This window comes from Tasmannia lanceolata, unplaced genomic scaffold, assembly GCF_043159265.1.
Source record: "Tasmannia lanceolata isolate RefF3 unplaced genomic scaffold, GAP_Taslan_0.1 ptg000037l, whole genome shotgun sequence".
NCBI lineage: Eukaryota > Viridiplantae > Streptophyta > Magnoliopsida > Canellales > Winteraceae > Tasmannia > Tasmannia lanceolata.
In genome coordinates, this window is record NW_027518714.1 from 46,393,792 (window position 1) to 46,419,576 (window position 25,785).

General features: G+C 40.0%; 1 protein-coding gene across 1 annotated transcript; it reads left to right on the forward strand.

Annotated features, from left to right (window-relative positions):
• Positions 1 to 11,767: 11,767 nt before the first annotated feature.
• Positions 11,768 to 15,145, forward strand: LOC143861875 (hydroquinone glucosyltransferase-like). Its single transcript, XM_077372829.1, has 3 exons — positions 11,768 to 12,114; positions 12,827 to 13,363; positions 14,355 to 15,145. Exons 1-3 carry the CDS (start codon positions 11,929 to 11,931, stop codon positions 15,036 to 15,038), a joined length of 1,407 nt encoding a protein of 468 aa, XP_077228944.1. The 5' UTR covers positions 11,768 to 11,928; the 3' UTR covers positions 15,039 to 15,145.
• Positions 15,146 to 25,785: the final 10,640 nt, after the last annotated feature.

The following is a 25,785-nucleotide window of genomic DNA, read 5'->3' on the forward strand; positions in this document are numbered from 1 at the left end:
GTCAGTCTTTAGCATAGGAGTCTGCCCTTAGCTAGAGAGTCAGTCCTTCAGTTTCAGGAGTCAGTCCTATCATCATAGGGGTTAGGATTCTATCCAACCCCTCATCAAATCATGTGTTTTTCTATCCGCTCCTGCAAGGTATAGGATGCTGTCCAACCCTTGCAGAGTTGTTATTCTGTTCATTCCCCCGCAAAACATAGGATGCTGTCCAACCTTTGCGGGATATCAGGAGTCGATCCTCCCCTTATGATGATAGGATTCTGTTCTCTTGTGTTAAAAACCAACAATAACATTTAGAAATTTCAAAAATATCAAAATATCTGAAAAATCCAAATTATCTCAAAAATTTTGAGTCATTAGGAGAGTAGTAGGAAAATCTATTTCCGAACTATGTTGGCTTGATCCCTTTCAACATGGTACGTAGTGCAGCTTGGGATTCACATCCCAAGTCCAGCCAAACCATTAAAAAAATAAACATTTCAAATATTCCAAAAATATAAAAATTCTTCAAAAACTTTTCAAAAAAGATCTTCCTCTAGAATTAGGAGTTTGTCTTAGCTGTTTGGGGTGTTTTAGAGTTAGGAGTCTGTCCTGATTTGTATTGATATGGTGTGTCCAGTCGTGTGAGTGTCCCTAGAGTTAGGAGGCCTCAAGTTGATCGGTTAGACACTTAGTCGAACCGATGGTTAGACTATGAAGCATATAGTCAGCCCATGGTTTTCTTTAGGATGCACAGCCTAGTTACACATAGGATGTAGGGCCCACCTGCATTAGCTTAAGGCTAATCAACTTGCATTAGTTAGGGCATATAGAGAGTCCTAAAAGTTACAATTCACTTGAACGTAAACAATTGTGCAAAAGCTTTAAAAATCAGTCGAGTCTAGTGGATCGAGTCTAAGATAGCGGTTCTAGATGGTTAGGCATCGTAGTTTAGAATAGGTCATCGAACTACGTTGACTCCGATTCTTCCCGAGGCCGGGATACGTAGAGCAGCTGAGATGGACGGCCATCTTGGTCCGAGTCAAGTCGCATTAGAGTTTTAGGATTCATCTTGTCCAGTCATATATAGAGTTGATTTGTGTTGTGTGTTTTGCTGTGTTTTCTTACTTTCATGTACAGATCTTATACCTTTAGCTGTAGCATGCATGTGTTTGCATACCAGAACTCAGACACCAATTAGGTATGACACTCATAATCTAGCTATTATTAGGCGACACTTCTTTCATTTCTTTTATGTGTGCTTATTTTTCATCTCCGAGACATGCATGATTAGATAGACGTCTTCTCGGAGATATTTGTTCCCATTTCAGATGACTTTCGCCCAAAACTCTTCAAAATCAATAATAAATGGCGTGAGAGACCAGGTGCTTGTACTTGGGCGGACGAGGTGCTCTTCGGACCTTCCGAATTCATAACCAGGCACGAACCTTCTTTTATAATCTCTGGTTATCCGTTGCAACAGAGCATAGTATGGGATCCTTGGCCCACTTCCTTGGATGGCGACTCTTCTTTGTTTAAGGTACGCCTCGAATCTGGGCTAGTCCCCGAATCGAGAGGTATCTCCGCCTTTTCTCGCCACTCAGGCTGTGAGAGGCACTTCTTTCGAGAGTTGCTTGGTAGAGCTCTCCATTCACGTGGATGATTCCAGAGAGACTGTCAGTGTGGGGCCCGTCCCCCGCCGCCTCTCTCGGATCGGGGTCCACAGTTACATAGGACCCATGCTAGGCATTAGGCATCTTAGCTAGGCATTTAGGACTGAAACTCCTGGCCGGCATGAGTATAAACTGTGAACGACAAAAATAAATCAGATAAATCATCTAGGATTCCCTCAACTTAGATTCTTTAGGAGAACTATCACATAGATAAAATCAAATTAAAAAAAATCGAAAGATGCATTTAGGAACCACATTGAGATTAAATAATCTAGGATGCATGTCCCGTAGTTCACACAGTAGAGAATATAAATAAGCCATTTTAAAGGAATTTAAGTGAGTTAATCTTTGAAATTGAAGACCGGTTTACCGGGCGAGAACGGTGCATGCGGTATTCACCACACCTTCCGTTCTCGTAATCAGGTAATGGATCTAGACTTCTGGGATCGCAGATTATACAGTGTCACTTATGAGTCCTACCTCTCTTACCTAGGTGGCGACTCTGGTCTTTTATTTTGTATGAAATTCGGATTGCCTTTGTAGTCCCAAGTTCACAGAAAAAAAATTTTAATAAAATTCAAAAACCAATAAAGAGTAATCTAAATCCAAGCCACCCTCGTGGGTCGTGAAGGGATCTCCTTCCGGATCAGGTCCCACAGAACCATATCTTCAAGGTAAAATGACTAAAATTCCCTTTAGGGGCAAGAGTGGAAGATCCCAAGATTTGTTGGAGATTATATATAGTAATGTATGTGGACCCATTTCTTATCTGGCAAGAGGAGGGCTGATATATCTTGTGACTTTTACGGATGACCATTCAAGGTACATATATTTGTACATTCTGTGACGTAAGTCTGAGACCTTTGAAAAGTTAAAAGAGTTCAGGAATGAAGTAAAAAATCAGTTAAACAAAAGAATAAAGACTCTTCGCTCTGATAGAGGTGGAGAGTATCTCTCGGATGAGTTTAGCGATTACTTAAAGGAAAATGGAATTATCTCTCAATAGACACCACTTGCAAAATCCAGAATTGAATTGTGTTTCAGAACGTAGAAATAGGACTTTGTTGGACATGGTCCGGTCTATGATGAGTTTCGCAGAAGCACTTCTGTTTCTATGAGAATATGCCCTAGAAACGTCGCTCTATGACTTAAACTGTGTCCCAACTAAATCAGTACTGTCTACTCCATATGAGATATGGACTGGCAGGAAACCCTCATTGAATCAGATGAGGATATGGGGGTGTACCGCACATGTTCAAAAGATAAGTGCTGATAAGTTGGAGACAAGAACTGAAAGGTGTATTTTCATTGGATATCCCAAAGAAACAAAGGGTTATATATTCTATAACCCAAGTGAGCAAAATTATTCTGTAAGCAGGAGTGTAATATTTTTGAAAGAAGAGTTCACCCAAAATACTGTTAAAGAGGATAAGATTGCCTTGGAAGAGCAACCTAAGATTCCAACGGAGGAAGAGGAAGACATTGAGCAAGAACCCACAATACCTATACAAACACTCCATCGTAGTAGTAGGGTGATCAAACGACCCGATAGGCTTGTTTACTTGGGTGAGACGTATGATATGATCTCAGATAAAAATGATAATGATCCCCTCAACTACAAAGAAGCGATGACAGACATTAATGCGGAAAAATGAATGGAAGCTATGAAATCTGAAATGGACTCCATGTACACTAACGGGGTCTGGACTTTAGTTGATCTACCAGAGGGCATTAAGCCCATTGGATGCAAATGGATCTTCAAGAGGAAGAAAGGCCCTGACGGTAAGATACAGACCTACAAAGCACGGTTGGTGGTGAATTGATATAGTCAAAAGGCTAGAATTGACTAGGAGTAAACCTTTTCACTAGTACCCATGCTAAAGTCTATTAGGATTCTATTAGCTATCTCAGTACACTATGACTACGAGATTTGGCAGATGGATGTCAAAACCACTTTCTTGAATGGAAACGTTCAAGAGGATATGTATATGATCCAGCCAGAAAGTTTTGAAGCTGCAGGAGAAGGAAGTCAGAAAGTGTGCAAGTTGAAAAGATCCATTTATGGACTAAAGCAATCATCCCGCAGTTGGAATCTTCGTTTTGATCAAGCAGTCAAAGAGTTTGGCTATACTCAAAACATAGATGAGGCTTGTGCTTACAAAAAAGTTAGTGGGAGTGCTGTGACATTTCCTGTTTTGTATGTAGATGACATTCTACTCATGGAGAATGATGCTGGAATGTTGTCTGTGAAGGATTTAGGAGAAGCGTCTTATATCCTAAGCCTTAAATTGTTTAGGGACCGTAGGAATATGACACTTGGACTATCACAATAAGCTTACATTGATAAGATATTTTCTAAGTATAACATGGCGAATTCCAAGAAAGGGTTAGTACCCTTTAGGCATGGAATCAAACTCTCTAAGAAGATGTCTCCTAAGACATTTGAAGAAGAAAGAAATGAACAGGGTTCCCTACGCCTTGGCAGTGGGAAGCTTGATGTATGCCATGTTATGTACAAGGCCGAATATTTATTTCTCTCTAAGCGTGGTAAGTAGATGTCAATCAAACTCAGGTCATTGGACGGCAGTCAAGCTTATTTTTAAGTACCTCAGAAGAACTAAACATTACTGTTTAGTATATAGAGGAGACAAATTAGTCATTTCTGAATATACCGATGCAGATTTTCAGTCAGATGTTGAAGACCTTAAATCCTCATCATGATTGGTTTTCACCTTAGCTAATGGAGCAGTTTCATGGAGGAGTTGCAAGCAAGACACCACGACAGACTTCACGATTGAGGCGGAATACATCACTGCGAGTGATGCAGCGAAGGAGGCGGTATGTCTGCGGAAGTTTATAGACGAACTTAGAGTCGTACCCTCTGTTGAGAGACCTATTATATTGTATTGTGATAATAGTGGGGCGATCGCTCAAGCAAAGGTACCAAGGTCTCATTAGAAGTCAAAGCACATCCTTCGAAAATATCATGCGATACGAGAGATTATCGACAAAGGGGATGTGGCCATAGCTAAAGTTGCTTCAGTAGACAACGTGACTATTTGACCAAATCCCTTAGTCAAAAGGTTTTCGACAAGCATTTGTAGGGAATGTGTCTAAGATACATGCATGAATGGCTTTGATGGCAAGTGGGAAGTTGTTAGAGTATATGCCCTGAAAAGCCAGTAGAATGACATTTATTAATCAATAAAGATTTATTTCATGACATGAATGGGTAATTATATTAATGAATGTGTATGATGTGCTTATTTTATGGCACGTGTTCGCTCTTAGGTAGTGTAGTAGAAATGCCATGCTTAAAGGATTCACAGATCCAAGGGAGCAAGGAGATATGGCATCTCGGTTCTATGCAAGCCTTAATAGTTCCAAGTTAGGAAAGTGACTGGACATCTCTTTCTGTATACAAGTAGCACCAGTTTTGCCTACATGGACGTGTCGTGAGGTGACTTATCTCGGTCATCCGGGTAGTAGATCCTACGCAAGAAGAGTGGTGCGACGATTGGATCGCGCAACTAAACCAAATCAAATAAAGAACAACTTGTGGACAAGAGAGTATAAAGTTGTTCTTTCAGACAGGACCCTTCACATGTCCTTAGACCTGAGGGATCTTATTGGTCTGTCGGCCCGTTCTCTAAGGTCTTAGTCAATCTAATAGTGATTCTATTTTAGAGTCACATTCGGATAGAGCTATATCTTAGAGCAAACCCTCAAGACCAATAGTGATGCTTAACAAGGGATTCTTCACCCTAAAATTTAGGGATTAGCATCTACAGTTTTGTCATAGCGGTAAGCTGTAGACATCCCATTTCGACCGAACCCTAAACCCTTATTTTGAATAAAATTTTCTTCAAATAAGTGAGCTAGTGTCCCAAAGTTTACCCTAGCATAGTGTAAAATCCCAATAATGTCCCAGTAAAATTTCAAATTGATCAAAGAAAAAGTTGCAAAGAAGACAGGTCAAGTTAGTGTAAAAATAAAAGTATTATTGTTTAGATATCATTTCCTTTTTATCGCAAAGAAGGAGAGTGCATTATTGAAGAGGGGGTTTACCAAGGAAAGTGTAAGCAATTGAATATACCATTTTCATCAAGGTTAAATTTTACCCGAGCCACTCTATAGGATAAAAGAAGAATCATGAATAAGCATTTAAGGGGGGTGAAATAGAAAGCAAAGGGCTGTACTTGAAACTAAAGGGGGTGTTAATATATCATTTACTTATAAAAGGGCAAAGGGGGATAAAAAATCAAGAGGAGGCTTTCATTTTTTCATAACAAAAAAAAAAAAAAATCTAGGGCAGCAGAGAGAGAGAGAGAGAGAGAGATAAGCCTCTCAAGCCCTAACCCCTATTCTTCTTCTTCTCTGATCGGATATGGCGGATTTCGGCCAAGCTCCAGCCGAGCTTCAGCTAGCATATTCCTTTTATTCTTCTTCCTTGACCTTCCTTTGAGCTACAAATCTCTCTTTGTTCCTTTGCAAAAGCCCTAGATCTAAGCTTTTAACCATAGTTATAAACCCTAACCCTTATTTTCTCTTCTTCGATTGTACTGCGGTGAAATTCCGACTTTCTTCTCTGGCAATTCGATCGGAGATCCGAGCAACAGCATCATTCTTTTCATTCTCGAAAATCACCATTTCTATATTGTCTGTTATTTCTTTGTTCTTCAAACCTTAAACCAAAACCTCATCCTAGTTCTCTTTTTGTTTGATCATCTACAAACCCTAAAATTTCAGATCTGAATTTAAAACCTGATATCCGCTATTTTTGTTCTCTAAAGATCTTAATTCCAAGGCATATTCCATCATAATTCTCATAATACTTTGTCGAGACCTCTAAAGATGATAGGAGCTCTCAACAAAGGCACCCATTAAAGCCACATAATTTCAATCCTACCCCCTTCCTTTATGCTTTTTTAATAGAAAAAGTGGAGAAAGTCAACATAGTGACATTTTTTCTTTGAAAAATTATGGATTTGGTACATATGTTACATGATACTATGGATTTTTGTGAACATATTACATAATACTACGGATTTTTGTGAACATATTACATAATACTACGGATTTAGGATGCCTTTCAAAATATTGACGAACCCGATTATTTTTCAATACAGAACGTGTTCATTTAGTACATAAGACTACGGATTTCGGCTACCTTTCAAAATATTCCGGGTCCCACTCGAATGCATGGGTTTGGCTATAGATGGTGCGTGAGACCCACCTGTCAAAGCATGAGTGTGAAATACTCCACCGCATCAAATGGGAAAGTGATTAACCATTTATATTTTTCTCGCCCCGTGTATCGCACAGGTGTTTTTACTAGTATATATATATATATATATATAGCAGAGGAGAAAATGAGAGAATTATTTGAATTTCTCCCAAAATTCTAATAGAATTACCCATCACTTTTTTTTTACTAGTTTTAACAAAGGCACCCATTCAACCCACATATTTTCAATCCTACCCCCTTCTTTATGCTTTTTAATAAAGGCACCCATTAAAGCTACATAATTTCAATTCTACCCCCCTCCTTTATGCTTTTGTTATAAAAAAAGTGGACAAAGTCAACATAGTGACGTTTTTTCTTTGCGAAATTACGGATTGGGTACATATGTTACATAATACTACGGATTTTTGTGAACTTATTACATAATACTACAGAGTCACGCCTTTCAAAATATTGACAAACCCGATTACTTTTTAATACAGAATGTGTTCATTTAGTACATAATACTACGGATTTCGGCTACCTTTCAAAATATTCTGGGTCCCACTCGAATGCATGGGTTTGGCTATAGATGGTCCATGAGACCCAGCTGTCAAAGCATGAGTGTGAAATACTCCACCTCATCAAATGGGAAAGTGATTAACCATTTATATTTTTCTCGCCCCGTGCATCGCATGGGTGTTTTTACTAGCATATATATATATATATATATATATATATATATATATATATATATATATATAGAGAGAGAGAGAGAGAGAGAGAGGGAGGAAAGGTTTCGTGCACACGAGTGCAGGTAGCTTACCTACACTCAAGTAAATAAAACAAGGTCGGGCCCACATGATGTTTTGGGTGATCCAAAGCTTTCATCTGTAAGGCCCCATCATAGTTGGGGTGTGTACAAAAAATCAGCTCCATTGGATTATCTTAAGGTGTGCATTTGTGTGTGGGAAAATGGACAGATACTATGTGTCCACAAATCTGTTCTTTTTTTCTCACCACAAATGGAAGAGTTATGATGATCCAATAGAGCTGATTTTTGGTACACCCGATATATAATGGAACATTTCAGATGAATGTTTAGGATCACCCAAAACATGTGGGCCTACCATGTTTTATTCACTCAAGTGCAGGAACCCTTAATTTTGACGACATAGGATATCCCCACCCCATTTAGGGCAGGACTAATCCCTACGGATGCACGCGATCACCCATAAACCACGGGCATCGGGTAAGCCCAGGGTACTTGAACTCACATCTATAATATATGCTTCCGAAAGTAAAACTAGGCAACCTGAAAGAAATGTCTATGGTTGCTCCGCATATATCATGGTCGAAGTAATATGACATATGACGAAGATACCAGGACCGTGCCGGAGGAAATTGACACTCGTGACTTCATATTATTTCACATTATATTATATTCCATGGTTAACACACAGGAAAATTAATGGGAAGTGATATATCCGCCACTTTTGATCACCAGCCCTTCCTTACTTCTTTAGTCACTGATACATCCTGGTAATCAAAAGGGGTGATATATCATTACACAACTTAAAATAGATATTTATGTCGATCAGTCCATGTTGCTAAATCAAAATGAATATTGCGTAGAAGCATTTAATGAAAATGTTTTGGTTGTTAGCATGACCTGTGGTCGCCATTTGGCCGCGGAAGCAGTACAGAGTCAACATCATACGTCATGGATATGCTTTACTTCTAGTGTGTGTGGTCTCTAATCTTCGCACCCTTTTGCACTGTAAGATATTCGGAAAAATACCAAAGGAACCCCCTCCTATTTATCAAAATAAGTGGTTCCCAGTATTTGACTACAAGTAAAAATTTTAAATGATTGATGATAAATTCGCACTCCCTGTAGGATGATTCACAACGAGCAATGTGAATTGACATCAAAGTCTGACTCTTTTTTATGTTTTTTTGACGCTTTTTGACGACAATTCACATTAAAAGGGTGCAAATCATCGTACATGACGTGCAAATTTATCATCTCCCTTTTTAAATAGGGTGAAATAGTGAAAGCATTTTTAGGAAAATAGCCATTGTGGTTTGATGATCCAAACCATTCATTTGTTGGGCCTCATTAATTTTCTTGTAGGTAGTGAACCCGTTCCTATGGGAAAATCTGTGATTGGAGATACCCAAATCAATAATCCACTTATTTTCTGGGTGATCACATATGTAACATAATGAATCACTTCAGCATCCCCAGGAAAATTTTCGATATGATGAACTCATCTTTAAAATGCAAGAATCAATTATGGTACTATTGAAAATGAGAATAATAATATAAGGGAAATGATATCTGTGCCAAGGTGTTTCGATAAACAAGCGCTCCACTTGTTTGTCGTGTAGTATTTAAAGGGATTTCAGAGGATATTACGGTTCTCAAAAAGCTCTTTAAACCCTTTAAATACTACACGACAAACAAGTGGAGCGCTTGTTTATCGAAACACCTTGGCGCAGATATCATTTCCCTAATATAATTGAGAAGGCTGATTGCACTTATTAATCTGACGAAAAACCCTATTGAAAAATCCGATTGTTGAAGGAGACAGCCGAGTTGTGCCACTTGGTTACTCTCCATAAGAATTGTATTCGACCCCTATGGTGCAAACGGGATCCGCGAGGTGACACTCCAAGATAGAACAGTCCTGTTGGCTTCAATAGACGTGCACTCACTTACTGGTCCACTTCGAATCAGCATAGAAATGTGCTCAGACACATAATGGAATGCTGGAAGAAAGAGCAAAACTCAGGGAGAGAAATTAGTATGCTTGTGTGCATTTCTGTGGAAGAACACGTTTGTCTTTATAGACAGATCCCCCCCCCCCCCCCCCCCCCCCCCCCCCGTTGAAGAGGACGAGACACCCTTTCAAGAGAAAACGTCTCTCTCTCTCTCTCTCTCTCTCTCTCTCTCTCTCTCTCTCTCTCTCTCTCTCTCTCCAACAATCACTTTGAAGAAGTGAACCACACCCAAACGGTCAAAACCAACAGTAAGAGATAATGATGCCTAATTAGTGTCCGTTAAGAAATAAAAATTGTTTAGGAAAAAATTTATTTTTGGAAATGAAAAGAAAAACTGTTTAGAAATAAAAAGATCATTTTTATGTAACCCAAACCCAAACCCGAAACCGATCGCAGAATTACGTTGAAGCTTGAAGCTACGGAACTACGTAAGTTGAAAAACTAGAGCAATCTCGAAGCACCTCTTCTGAATCTCCAATCGGTAATTAGTAGTTGTAGATTAAAGAGATTTATAGATTACAAAGAACGTAGAAAGATTGATTGTAGAGTGTAAGAAAGTATATTGCGTGGGAGGGTGTTGTGAAATGGAGGAGGAGGTATTTATAAGAGATGGAAATATTTTAAGTTACCAAACTACCCTCCGAAACTAGCCATTATTTAGTTGTTGGGGGTATATATGGAAATAATTTTTACCGAACTAGCCCCCCAAAGGTTGCCATTATTTACTTGGGGGGGGGGGGGGGGCGGGAGCACGGGTCACCGTGCGTGAAACCTCAGCACAGTCCACCAATGCGTGCCTTGCATGGCACTGCCCAGCATTGTACCAATTGGTGCCGTTCCGGCATGGCCCATTTGATAACTTGACCTACAGGTGGTTTGGCCCCAACTTTCAAATCGTAGCCCATCTTCTCATGGGAAATGATTTGAGCACTCCACTTTTTTGATATGTGGTGAGAGCTTCTTGTCTTTTAATATTAAAACGGCTGTCAAAAGGCTATTTACAGTTCCCCAAAAGCTCTAACAATGCCCATTAAAAACTAATAGACAAGAAGTTTTCACGGCATATGAAAGGAGTAGGAGTGCTAAAATCATTTCCCTTTCCCACCAAACAATATGTTTCTATAGTGAATATGAAGTGAACTCCCATTTAATTTTTTATAACAGTTGTAGGGAGCGGGATCTAATTTACATGAATTTAGAATGTTATCAGCGTGATCATTTTTTGATATTTGCACAAACCCTACTATCTTTTCTCCTTTAATTAGCTCGTGAGAGCTTTTGGGGGAATGTAATAACCTTTGGTGACAGCTCTTTAATAAATACCAAAAGTAAAGATCGGTTACCTAAAATCTCAATATTTGGTTTTTCTGATATCATTTGCCTTTGCTAAATTGTGACAGTGGAACGTGGGGGCCGTACCTACCGACTATCGCTTCCCCTGATAACAATTAAATCTCTGACTCTCTGTCTCTGTCTCTGTCCCGCCTTTTGTCCAAGTATGGTTGGCTTTTGTCCTTGTCCAGCTGGTTTACTCTTGAGACATTTATTAGACCCCATTTCTGCTTCATCAAGATGTTATAAGCCGAATGACATTTATTAGACCCCTTGTCTCTGTCTTACATACAGGTGTAAACGAGCCGGCTCGGCTCGGTCAGGCTCGGCCAGGCTCGCGAGCGGCTTGCGAGCCTTACCGAGCTTGGGTTATATTAAGTTCACACACCCTCATCTTTCCTGGACAGCCCTATATAGTATAATTTCACTACTTTTTTTACACTATGGGGGGTGGTCCAAGTAACAAATGGGGTTCCTAAAATGAAGTGACATATTTTGCCTCCCCCTTTCACTCTCTGGACAACCCTTTTAGTGTATATATTAATATATATAATATATATATATATATATATATATATATATATATATATATATATATATATATATATATATTTAAACATATTAAATTCTTAACGAGCCTTAATGAGCTGAGCCTGGCCTAAATCGGTCTCGGCTCGTTACGGATTCGAGCCGAGCTCGAGCGAGCTTCCGAGCCCGAGCCAAAATTGACACCCTTATACATACGCGTTTCAACTGTGAACCAAAATAACTCGGATGCCCTTCTCTCTCTCTGGTACAATCTCCCTTCCTCTCAATAATCTAAAAGTAGACAGCAACTTCCAAATTCTCACCCCTATTTAAACCCCATCCCTTCTCCTCTCCAAAAACTGCAGAAGAGAGAGATAGAAGGAGAGAGAGAGAGAGGTAGCATCCATGGATGAGATCCAACTCCCTAATGTTGCTATTCTATCCAGTCCGCGAATGGGTCATCTCATTCCATGCATAGAATTAGCAAAGCGATTTCTTCTCCATCACAACATTACAGTAACATTCATCACCATCTCCGATGGATACTCTTTGGAAATCCAAAACGACGTCAAAGCAGGCCTGCCAGACAAGGTGTGTACTGATGGAATTTGGGAAGTGATATATCCACCCCTTTTGATTACTTGGGACTCCCAGCAACAGTGTATGAGGCTGGCAATCAGCCTCATTGAATCCTTCAGACAACTATCCAGAGTTCCTAGAGCTCCTTGTAAGGCTTGCTGGAACATTCGTTGTCGTACCTATTAATTGCTCGTTGTTCTTCAAAACTAATGGTTTCATTTTTAAAATTTTTCTAATGGTTCCAAATTATGATTTTCCCGTTCTAAATCGAGCAGGCTTTACAAGAAGAAGATTTTGTTCAGCATGTTCTATTTGACACTGGTAGGAGAAGTACCTGACTCGGTATTGTTAAAAAAATAGAGGATGCAGAACCAAGTCAAGACGTGAAGTAAATCAACCCCTCTGCAGTCATTGATACACTGTCAGCCCCATTGAATCCTTCTTACGTGAAGTAAATCAGCCACTCTGCAGTCACTGATACATTGCTACTTGGTGTTCCAAGTAATCTAAAGGGGCGGATATATCACTTCCTGGAATTTTAATCATTTAAAAACTTTAAATGCTTTGGACTTTTGATTCCGTAATCTTCATAATAGTTATTTGATTTGTCAATTATGTTGTTGAACTAATCTCATACCCCAAATTTAAGGTCCTTTCAAAATAGTTGTTTGATTTTTCAATTATATTATTGAACTGATCTCTACTCCAAATTTATACCCAACAGGTAAGGTCCGTCGTTCTCCCTCCTGTTTCTTTAGATGACCTCCCTCAAGAAGCGAGAGTCGAAGGCCGTGCTTGTATCGCCATTAAACGCTCTCTCCCTAACCTTCGCAACGTGTTGGAAACCTTAGCATCCACCACGCCACTTGTGGCCCTAGTCGTGGACCTTTTCGGAGCAGAAGCAATAGAAGTAGCCAAAGAAGTTGGGGTCTCATCATACCTTTATTTTCCCTCCACCTTTATGGGTTTATCATTCTTGCTCAATTTGCCCACACTAGATGCCACATTTTTGGGAGAGTATAGGGATCTACCTGAACCATTGAAATTCCCTGGTTGTGTGCCGATTCCACCATCAGAAATGCCCGATGCGTTATCCGACCGGTCTTGTGACGGTTATGCTGCTATGCTGAACCAGTCTAGACTTTACAAAGAGGCCGAGGGTGTTTTGGTAAATAGCTTGGTGGACTTGGAGCCGGAGGCTGTTAAAGCTTTGAAGTCAGATGGAGCCACGAACCCTCCGGTTTATCCTATCGGACCTCTGGTAATGTGAAACAGCCCATCATTCTAAACTCGGGCGAGCCCTTACAAAAATCGGATGTTCTTTGACTTTTACATAAATGTACTTTGATTTTTTCAAGGGCGCCCTTGAGTTTAGCATTCCTCATCATTCTAAAAGCTTAAGCTGCTGCAGTTAGTATTTTTAGAGAAATTATATGGTGCCTGATGGAGCATGCTCATGTAAGCTGCATGACCAGTATGTCAGTCTTGATTGACGGGAAATCCGGATCTGAATCAATCATGAAATCAGAAAATCATCAATCCGAAGCAATCGCGTGGTTTTTTTTTTTTTGAGAAATTATTTGGTGCTGACGGGGCATGCTCATGTAAGCTGCACGACCAGTATGTCAGTCTCCATTCGACGGTACCATCTTAAAAAATGTGCTTCCGTCGTATCAAATATCAACGGTGGTGCCTCTTCCACGAGCATGCCCAATCAAGCACCATATAAACTCATGTTGATTAATCATTTATATTTTAGGAAAAATTACGGTTACATCTAATAATCCTGTAGTTTCAAACTCATCAACTACATTCCTTTACTTTTCAATGTGTATATTGTAGACCCTATATTGAAACACTATCGAAACACTATCTATTCCAATTAAGTTCTCTGGTTCAACCCAGCTGCATGTGAATCAATTCTGAATTGGAGGGGGTCTACCTTATACTTTGAGTCATTCCATGGAGTTAAAGTGACGGACCATCAACGAAGGAGGTCTACCTTATATTGTTATACACATTGAAAAGCCATGGGTTGTAACTGTAATTTTCCCTATATTTTATACTTCAATACTCCCCCTAACCAGTGACCGTCCTTTTTTACTTGGGCCGTACATTTGCATTTTTAATATCAAGTAGTTATTGGGTTTTTAACCCGGAACCTACTTGAGGCAATACATGTCATGTGAAACAACCAATTATTCCAAAAGCTTAAGTCGTTAGAGTTGCTATTATTTAATCATTAATATCAGGTAAGGACTGGTACCGGAAATACCGGCGGTGCCGATTGGGCGAAATGGTTGGACGAGCAGCCCAGAGGGTCTGTGTTATTCGTATGCTTCGGAAGTGGTGGAGTCCTCTCTTTGGAGCAATTGAATGAATTGGCATTTGGGTTGGAGATGAGTGGACAAAGGTTCTTATGGGTTGTAAGAAGCCCACATAAGAAAGAGGCGAATGCGAAGCTTTTTGCTGCCCAAAGCATAGACGATCCTTTCGACTATTTACCACAAGGGTTCTTGTCAAGAACAAAGGGGTTGGGATTTGTGGTGTCTTCGTGGGTACCTCAAGTAGAAGTCCTTAGCCATGGGTCCACTGGTGGGTTTGTGTCCCACTGTGGGTGGAATTCGAGCCTCGAGAGCATCGTCCATGGCATACCCATGATAGCTTGGCCTCTGTATGCAGAGCAAAAGATGAATGCGTTGCTTTTGGTGGAGGATCTCAAGGTTGCACTGAGGCCTAAAGCTGGAGATGGGGGATTGATAGAGAGGGAGGATATTGTGCGAGTGGCTAAGGAACTAATTGAAGGTGAAGAAGGGAAGGAATTGAAGAAAACGGTGCAAAAGCTCAAAGAAGCCAGTGCCTTGGCGCTGGAGGAAGGAGGGTCGTCTTACAAGGCACTCTCTAATTTGGCCTGCAAATTGAAGAGCCTCAAGTAGAAAGCCAAGGACGCTTGAATGCTCCAGTGAAGTTGTATGTTTTTTCTACTTAATCATGTCTGTACTCTTTGCCCTTGGGTCCTCTAATTAGCATTTTGTGCTGTCAATGCGAAGATGGTATAATACCCATTTTAGTAAGCCTAAGGATGGTTTTAAATTTCATCCGAAAACTGAAATTGGCGAAACGTACGAAATTTTGACCTAAATTTCTGAAATTTCGTTAATTTCGGTGAAATTTGAAAAAAAATATTAATTTTTTATTCTGTGTGTCTTTACCAAATTTCGGCGAAATTTCGGTTTTTGGCCGAAATAAAAAAAATCGTCATTTCGTGTGTCTTTACCGAATTTCAGGATTTCAGCTGAAATTTCGGTTTCAGCTAGGTCTGAAATTTCAAATCATGAGCCTACGTACAACAAACTTAGTTTCCCGCCCTCGTAAGTTTCATACTACACTTGCTCCCTGATTTTTTCTGGCTCTATAGGACAAATTAGCGTGGATTTAATGCCTTTGTCTTTGCTCCTTGGTCCCCTTTTTTCCATAAATACAATATTTACTTATTTTATTAAGGAAAACACTTCTAAAACGGGATCCCTTCCTGAAAACAAAGACCGGTAAGTATGGCCAATCGTTTTGGCATACTTAAATTACTGTAGATAAGCACCCCACGTTTTTTGTTTTTTGGTGAACGGGTCGCAGCAGGATATCGTGTGCTTTTTTTCCTGCAAGGGATCCCGTTTTGCTAGAAACCGTCTTTTATTAATTTATATAAAACAATCCCGTCTTTTTGCACAATGACCGTCGTCCGTTTTCACTATTGGAACAACCATTCCACCACCAACAATCTACCCAACTATATATAAAATCAACTACCAACAACCATTCCCAACTACAGCTCCAAAATTTGAACTCGCTTTTGAAGGAGGGTGCATGGTGAAATCAAAAGATTAAGACAAATGTTGCATATCCATTCGTTGGATTGCCACTCTATATTTATAATGAAATGGTGTTCTATACATGGAAGAATACAGCATGTCATATCTCATGACAGTAGGATGTAATAAAATATTCTCTTTCCCAACATGGCATTAATTGGAAAGATATTCCTTCTTTGGCTAGTCAAGGGTGACATCATCAATCCTTATCTTATTATGTTGAAGATATCTTTTTTCTTGGGCTACTGCAGAATGGAAGATTTCATGATTCAGCATGATGTCATGATGCCTTGACTATATAGAAGGTATGTCACGGTTATCTTGAATGAGATACGTTAACACCCTCCCGCAAGCTTGACGGGGCGGCAGAGACGTTCGGCTTGTCACGGAGCCATTGAAACCGTTTGATGGGCAAATCCTTTGTAAAACTATCAGCTAGTTGATCGGTACTATTGACGAAAAGCACTCTAAGAGCCCCACGAGCAGCTCGCTCTCTAACAAAGTGATAATCAACTTCGATATGCTTGGTGCGGGCATGTAAGACAAGATTGGCAACAAGATAAGTAGCACTCACATTGTCACAGTATAGTAGCGGAGGGTTCTTGATAAAGAGACCTATGTCACACAGTAAATATTGCAACCAAAATAAATTGGCAGCAGTAGTGGCAAGAGCTCGGTATTCCGCCTTCGCTGACGAACGGGAGACAGTGGGCTATTTACGAGAGGCCCAAAGTTTGAGATTAGGCCTGAGATAGATACAACTATCGGATGTCGAGCGACAATTATCATGACATCCTGCCCAACCCGCATCAGAATAAGCAATCAAGGCCGTAGAGGGAGAGGCCCGAAAGAAAAGTCCATGACCAATAGTACCCTTAAGATAACGCAAGATGCGCTTAACTGCATCCATGTGTGAGGTGGTTGGTTGATGCATAAACTGGCAGACCTGATTTACTGCGTAAGAAAGATCAGGTCAGGTCATGGTTAAATATTGTAATGCACCGACAATGCTGCGATATGTGGTAGGATCTGGGAGAAGTTCTCCTTCCAATGCTGATAGTTTAGTTCCTGAGGCCATAGGTGTTACAACTAGTTTAGCACCAAGCATTGAAGTTCGTTGTAGAAGATCCAATGCATATTTCTTTTGGAACAGCACAAGTGTAGAGGGAGAGCGGGTGACCTCCATCCCAAGAAAGAAGTGTACAGAGCCCAGATCTTTCATATCAAAGTTTATCAAAGTGGTGATACCTGTAGAGTCATTACCCGTGATGATCATATCATCGACATATATAAGTAAGAAGATGCAGCCAGTCGATGTATGTCTAATGAATAGAGAAGGATCAGAGCGACTACAAAAAAAATCCATGCTCACGCAAAACCGAGCTGAAACGTTGGAACCAAGCCCGTGGGGCCTGTTTTAGGCCATAGATTGCTTTTCGTAGGCGACATACATAATCATGGTGTATGGAGTCGACAAATCCTGGCGGTTATTGCATATAGACCTCTTCTTGAAGGGTTCCATGGAGAAATGCATTACGTACATCGAGTTGACAGAGTGACCATTGGTGGGAGCATGCAAGTGCAAGGATTAGGCGAATCGACCGGAGTAAAAGTATCCTCAAAATCTAACCCATGCTGTTAGTGAAATCCCTTTGCCACTAAGCGAGCTTTGTATCGTCCCACAGAACCGTCAGCATTGCATTTGGTTTTGCAAAACCCATTTACATCCGACAAAATTGGCCCGGTTTGGTGGGGGAACAAGAACCCATGTTTGATTCTTTATTAGGGCATTGAATTCATCTTGCATAGCTAAACGCCAATGGGAATCTTTAACAGCTTGTGAGAAACAAGTGGGATTGGTGGAAGGGGAAAGTAGAGATGTGAAGCAAAGTGGAATAGGATTCTTGGTAGCAAGGAAAGCCTTTGGTTTTCTAATTCCATCTTTCAATCTTGTTATCATTGGGTGAGTGGAACCTTGGGAAGTTGGAGCTAGTCCAGTGGGAGGTTCAGGTAGGGGATCAGAAAGGGAGGCATTGGTCAGACCTTCTTGATCTGCAGTGGGGAGAGGTTCAGAGGGAACCACCTGAGACAATGAGTCAAAGGAAGCAGAATCATTAGGTGATAATGAAGGAGCTGTGGCGGGCACAGGCTTGGATGGAGAGGATGGACATTGGAGTGGGCCAAGCGGTTGAAACCATTGAAGAACAGTGGTGTTGTTGGTCGGTGGAATGGACGAGGAGAAAGGAACTGAAAAGGGAAATTTAGTTTCATCAAATGCAACATGATGGGATAGATACAAGCGCCCAGTTGTGGGATCAAGGCACTTGTATCCTTTGTGGTGAGCCCCATAACCAAGGAAGATACATTGGCGAGTTTTAAAATCCATCTTAGTTTTGTTATAGGGAACAAGGTAGGGATAACAAGCACACCCGAACGTACGAAGATGATCATATGAGGGTGGTTTGCCAAAATGTTTCTCATAGGGAGAAATTCCTCCAAGAACTGAAGTTGGTAACCGATTGATGAGATATACACTAGCTTGGAATGCTTCAACCCAAAAGGACTGTGGTAGGTTGGCTTGATGCAACAAGGTATGTCCCATTTCTACAATATGACGATGTTTGCGCTCAGCCACACCGTTTTGTTGGGGTGTGTAAGGACAAGACATGCGATGAGCAATGCCAAAAGAGTCTAGAAAAGAAGTGAAAAATTTCCCAGTGTACTCCCCTCCACCATCAGATTGAAAAGCTCGTATTTGCTTTTTGAGAGCGAGTTCAACATTTCGTTTAAAATGAATAAAGCATTTAAGTACATCACTTTTATGGACTAAAGGGTATAGCCAAGTGAAACGATACATATCATCAACAAGAACCATGTAAAATCGAAAACCATCATTAGATACGGTAGGTGCTGGACCCCATAAGTTCGAGTGTATGAGTTTAAGTGCATCATGAGAAATAGAAGTAGATAATGAAAATGGTTATTTAGACATTTTTCCAGCAAGACAATGAGGAAAAAGTTCATTATTCTTCAAAGAACTAGTAAGAGAAATGCTACTACGGTTGACTAGTGAATTAAGAATATGAAAATGAGGATGTCCCAATCGCATGTGCCAAACATCTCCTGAAACACGACGTCCATGGAAAGCGGAATGATCCAGTGAGTGGGGAATGCCATTGGTCTGAATTGGGTATAGGCCTCCATCAGTTGGTCCGGCGTGCAGAAGTCTCCCCGTGGCTCAGTCCTTTATGGTGAACCCATCAGAATGGAATTGAAAAACACAATTGAGATCACGTGTCAGTTGCGCAACCGAGAGAAGGTTCTTTGTAATAGCAGGAACACGTAAAACATTATGCAAGGGAATAGTAGAGAGAGGTGTTTGAAGTTGCACCATACCAATATGAGTAATGGGAAGAGAAGTACCATTACCGACAATGATCTTATCAGAGTCGTAATAGTTAGAGTGAGGAGCCATGCTGTTGAGATCGGCTATCATGTGGTTGGTGGCCCCAGTATCAGGGTACCATTGTTGGTCACCAGAATGAAGACTCATGGCGGCAAAAGATTGAGGAAGATCATGAGGTGGATAGGACTGGTGTAGACACCCCCATTTTGCTCCGCCTTAGTCAAAAAAGAAGTTAGTATTTTTCTATCGGTTTTCCAGTGTTTTCTATTTCCGTGTCCGTCTCTTACATTTTTTTAATCTTTTCAATCATTTCTGTCGTGTTTCGCATTTTCCGCTAAGTGTTAAGAAAGGTTATTCGCGAGGATCCGAGCAAGGGAGAATTCGGACCCGTTTGGTGGGCTCGCATTGAACATTTCGATTGGAATGGGATCAAGCAGGTGTGCCCTGCATTGAGGTTCATGAAAAATAGGAGTTTTGAGCTTATTGAATCTAAGAAATGAAATCGATTTCCATGGGTGGACCCTCCAAATCGACTGACCCATTAAAAATCTGTGGGCCCTATCCAAAGTGATTTTATTTTATCTTATCGTTTTGAGTCCCACTTAAAGATGGGATGCTGTGTGTTGATAATTAGATGAAATTTATCAAATTTATGTGGGGCCCATGATTAAAAGCATTGAAATTTAATGGAAATGATTTGGTAGGGCATAATTCATTTATGCCGCGACCCAACAATTGGATAGCTAGGATCATTATATAGAAATGATTTAGGTGGCCACAATTAATCTATGGTTTGCCCCATCATTTGGATGGACTAGATCATCAGAGGGAAGTAATTTGCGGGATATGACCCATCTATGGCTCGTTAAATGAACATTTTGGATCATCTTATGGGGATGGTGTGGATCATTCCAAATGGGCTCCATCCCAAATTCGGTCACCATGTGTGGGCCTTGCTTATTGTGCATCCTTCCATCCTAAAATGGGCCACCATGTGTGGGCCTTATTTAAGAATGGATCCAATGAAGAGTTAACTGTTTGGGTTGGGTTATAAATAGAAATTCTCTATCGAGGGGAAGGAAGAGGCCAAAATAAGCTCTACTATTAGTATCCTAGGATTTTCACATTTTTTTACCTAGTTTCTAATTAATCCTACTGCAAATGAGGCAATACATGTGGGACCTTCATCAATTTTATACGTTTGAGGTTCCTTATTGCTGAAACAGCAGTTATTCTCATGAAAAATATAGAATTACTATATTGGGAAGAAGCTATATTAGGTGCAAAGGATGGGTTACTTGATTGAAGAAGGAAAAGATAGCAATTACATGGTGGAGGAAAAAGGAATTCGAGGATTAAAAAAAAAAAGAGAGAGAAAAAGGATCTCAAAAGGATACTCCCTCACCAGCAGGTAAAGAAAAGAAAGAGACGGGAAAAAAAAGGAGAGAGGAGGCAACAGAGGATCGTCGGTTTTCCTTCTCCCCCTCTCACTCGGTTTTCCATCTCCCCATTGCTCCATCGGTTTGTCCATCTCCTCACTCTCCCTCTGTTTTCTGTTTTCAACTACTCACTCACTCACACTCTATCTCTCCCTCTAACCTCCCCTCAAGCACAGCCGAACCATCTCTATTTTTTTCTACAAAAACAGAGTGTCGGTTTTTGAAAGAAAAAAAACGAAAAAAGAAAAAGAGCCTCCCTCTCTATCCCTCTGTGTTCTCCCTCTCACCTCTCACACAACAGCCTTCCCACTTCTCCACCATTCTGTTTCCCTCTTGTCTTTCTCTGTTTCTGTCGACTCCACTCCCCTCTATCTGTTTTCTCCCTTTCCGTCTGTCGATTTCACTCTCCATCTCTCAGTTTCTTTTTCACTCTACACCACTCAGTTTCCTTCTCACTCTCTGTTTCTTTCTCACTCCCTGTGTCTCTCACATACCCACTCTCTCTATATCCCTCTCTATCACTCTCTCACTATCTTTCAAACCCTCCACCTCTCAAACTCTCACTCTCTCTCTGTTCGCTCTCTCTCTCACTCTCGGATTCTCACACCTTCTTTATCCCGCACTCTCAATCACTCTCACTCATTCCCATCTTTTCTCTGTCAATCTCTCCTTATCTCTCACACTCTATTTCTCCACAGTAAAAATAAAAAAATAAAAAAAAAACAAAGAAAGAAAGAAAAGAAAGGGCATTGGATCGAGCGTCGGCGGGATTTTTCGGCTCTTGGATTGGGCGAGGATCTCTATCACAGGTAGGTGCACTATTCTCAGATTTTTCCAGGATTATTTGGTATTTTTTAATATATTTTTGCATGATTTTTAGCATTTAATTGAATTTAATTCAATATTATATGTGTGTGCTAAAAATCATGATCTACATGAGTGTTTCAATTCCGACTCGTCCCGAAATTTAATACACTGATCTATTTAAATAGACTAAAATAACCATCGGATCGGATCGGACATTGGATCAAAGGATTTCAAAAATTTGAGTGAAGAATGGAATTTCATTTAAAATAATGGCTGAGAAATTACAAAATTCGAAAAAATAGCTATCTCAGGATGATTGATTTTGTGGAATTTTAAATTTTTTTTGTGTTCATCACATCAGAACAAGATTAAAGGACATTTTCCGGAGTCGTAATTTTCTCAAAAAACATGTTTTAAAAATAGAAAACTCTTCAAAAATGTCTGTTTGACAAAGAAAAATAAAATATATACTAAATAGATTCCAAAATTAATGAAATTTTGGTAGGAAAATAATATGATACTTATCCATTCTACCATGAATTTTTAAGAATTTTTTGAATTTTTTTGGTATATTATTTGATGCTTTCTTTGAAAACAATCAGATTTTGTGGGATTTTTTACTGACATCAAATCACAGTTACAATTCTCAACATTTTTACAGTAGTCTTATATTCCATATTTCTTACTGTCGTAAAATTTTCATTTGATTTGGATCTTGTTTCCTAAGGGATGTAGTGTAAATTCATAATATGGGCTTAAAATTCAAAAATCCGAAATTGATAGTGAATAGTCTTTAAAATTCATGAAAATCTCACAGCATGCTATGTTTACTCATATCTTATTACTGTAGAAATTTCAATGAATTAAGATTTCTATTTCTAGTAGTTTCCGTGTTATTTTAACAATCCGGTCTCATTATTGTTAAATCAAAAATAAATAGGAGCTTAATATAAAAATCTGTAGAACTCTGCCATTAAGCTACATACATTCCCATCTTATTGCTGTAGAAGTTTCAATTCATTTCGAATTAGTTTGCAATAATTTCACTTGTAAAAACACTCATGCAGTTTAAAATTTATAAAATCCATTGAAAAATTGAAATTAGTTAAGAATCATCATAAAGTTTCTAAAGAACCTTGAATTTTTGTCACATGTTCACTCCTTAATCCATTGAAACAGCAATCTTAGGATCTTTAGATTTCCCTGGTAAAATGGCCAGTGCATCCATAATCGTATCCCAATTGCAATCGATCTTTGACAATTTGAATATTTAAGCTATAGCATGTTGTTGGCTCCGAGGTTACTGTCCACGGAAATCCTGAGATATGCCAGGCAATAAGGTGCTATAACTTAAGTATTAAATTGCACAAGGAAAGAGCGCATGATTCCCTTCCGTGGATGCTATTCTAGGCCGAAATTGGTGAACCATAGAACCTTTGGTATTCCTTAAATGTTCAGAAACCGAAAATCCTTGAAATCTGAAATTCATTAACTTCAAGAACTTAAATCGATTTATCTCGTGTCTTTCGGAACTATTGGATTATGGTTTCCGTCATAAGAACCATTAGAGCCCAATTTAGGAACATTTGCGTCATGTCGTGTCCTAGGTTTTAGGGAGTCCTAGAGTTAGGAGTCCAGCCTCATCACGGGCATTTGCTATGGATAGCAACCGTGCCATAGATCTAGTTACACTAGTCATCTCACTTTTCTCATAGGACAAGCCTAGTTACCTAGGATGTAGGTTAACATGCATTAGTCTAAGGGACGTCTTGCACTTAGCTAGGACCATATAGTATCTTAGATGAAGTCCTAAGATAATAAAATCCTCAACTTGAATTAAATAACTTCTCTTAAAACTGTTGAAACAGTCAATCCAGTCTAGGTCGGTGTCTTAGTTGAGTTAGGCATAAGTAGCTTAGCTTAAGTGCACCGAACTACGTCGACTCTGATTCCAGTGAGGCTTGGGTACGTAGGCAGCTTGGATGTCTGATGGCATACCAACCGCGAGTCGGCTCCACAACAAATTGTGGGGTTTTATATATTAATCTTCTTGTAAATTCTTAAATAAATCACTTAGGATTTTCCATGAAATTAGAATTTTAAGAGAACTTTCACTTAGATTGAATTCAAACAAATAAAGAAATTAAGATACACACTTAGGATCTACATTGAAATTAGATTTTAGGATGCATGTCACTTAGTTTGCACATTAACAGAGAGTTGAATGAGCCATTTAAAATAAATTTAAAAGAGTTAGCTTTTGGAATCGAAGACCGATTATCGGGCAGGAATAGTGCATGTGGTGGATAACTCCCCATACCTTCCATTCTCGTAACCAGGTAGCGAGTCTAGATTTCTGGTTAATTTCGGGTCCTAGATCCCACATCTAGGTGGCGACTCTGTCAGTCTCTTTTGTGTGGAATTCGGATTGCCTTAGTGATCCCAAGTTCACAAAAAAGATGAATTAAAATCAATAATAAAAATGCACACGTCAATCGCGTGGGTACGAGAGACCAAGAGAGAGCGTGGCGGCTCGCGCCCCACCCCTCTCGCGGGATCGAGTCCCACAACTGGTTGAAACGATTGTAGCATTGGAGGGCCTCGTGACCATGCTTGCGACATATTTGGCAAGTCAGAGGAGATGTTTGATTGGTTGAGTTATGTGGCGCTACTCCCAAAATGCCATTCCTGACAAGTGGTGGGGCTGGAGTGGGACGGGTTTTGGAACGACCACGGCCGCGTCTGCGTCCGCGACCACGATTGTTATATGCACTAAAGGCGGTGTTCTGAGCGTGGACTAAGGAGTGTTGTTGGGCATGCTCGAGGTGTTGTTCATGATGCAACAACAAGGAGTGAAGTTCAGAAAAAGAGATGGGATCAGTTCTTACGGAGATAGCAGTGGTGAAGGATTCACAGTCCGATCCAAGACAGTTAAGAGCGTAAAGCATTAAATCAGTATCCGTTACAGGTTGACGGATAAGAGCAAGAGCATCGGCAATTGCCTTCAACTGTTGGCGATATTCGGTGATAGTGGAGGATCCTTTGCGAGCGGACTAAAGTTGTTAGCGAAGGCTCATGATCCTTGCATTGGAGAGAGAGGAGAAGGTGGATTCAAGAGAGAGCCATACATCACGAGCAGTAGGGACACCGACAACCTGAGCGAGTATGGTGTCGGACAAAGTGGCATTGAGCCAACTGAGGAGCATTTGATCAATGCGAACCCATGTGGCATACTCTGGGTTTGGGATGGTGAGGACATCATTATCATCGCCAGGTTGCGTGATAAACGGACTAGGGGCCGAGAGACTACCATCAATGTATTTCAAGAGGTCTTGGCTCTTAAGGATAGGGAGAAGTTGACTATGCCATAATAAGTAGTTGGTTATAGCAAGTTTCACAGAGACAAGATGAGAAATATTGGTAAGCAATCCAACATTGGGCATGATTGTTGAACCAGACGGTGGGAGGGAAGAAGAGCTAGTGGCAGAAATGGTAGAAGCCATTCCAACATTGGGCATGATTGTTGAATCAGACGGTGGGAGGGAAGAAGAGCTAGTGGCAGATACAATAGAAGCCATTGAAAAAGGAGAGAAAAGAAAGTGAAGAAGAAGGAGAGTTAGGAAGAGAAGGATAGATTTGACTAGCAATAGAGAATTGTTAGTGCATTGATACCATGAAAACAAAAGATTAAGACAAATGTTGCATATCCATTCGTTCGATTGCCGCTCTATATTTATAATGAATATGGTATTCTATACATGGAAGAGTACAACATGTCATATCTCTTGACAGTAGGATGTCATGATTACAATCAATCAATATAAGGAAGAATATAAAATATAAAGAATGAATAAAATATTCTCTTTCCCAACATGGCATTAATTGGAAAGGCATTCCTTCTTTGGCTAGTCAAGGGTGACATCATCAATCTTTATCTTATTATGTTGAAGATATCTTCCTTCTTGGGCTGCTGTAGAATGGAAGATTTCATAATTTAGCATAATGTCATGATGCCTTGACTATATAGAAGGTATGTCATGGTTATCTTGAATGAGAAACGTTAACACATGGGATGGAGTCAAGAATCTGAACACACTTTCCAAAATTTTAAGAGGGCAAGTAGTACAGCTCCTGATTTAGCCCTTTCCAACTTGGCTCCTCC

Excerpts from the sequence above, each read along its gene's own strand:
- LOC143861875 (XM_077372829.1), top strand. The coding sequence starts at position 11,929 with ATGGATGAGATCCAACTCCCTAATGTTGCTATTCTATCCAGTCCGCGA. Across the intron at positions 12,115-12,826 it reads AAGCAGGCCTGCCAGACAAG|GTAAGGTCCGTCGTTCTCCC; the intron begins GTGTGTACTGAT and ends TATACCCAACAG. Across the intron at positions 13,364-14,354 it reads TTTATCCTATCGGACCTCTG|GTAAGGACTGGTACCGGAAA; the intron begins GTAATGTGAAAC and ends CATTAATATCAG.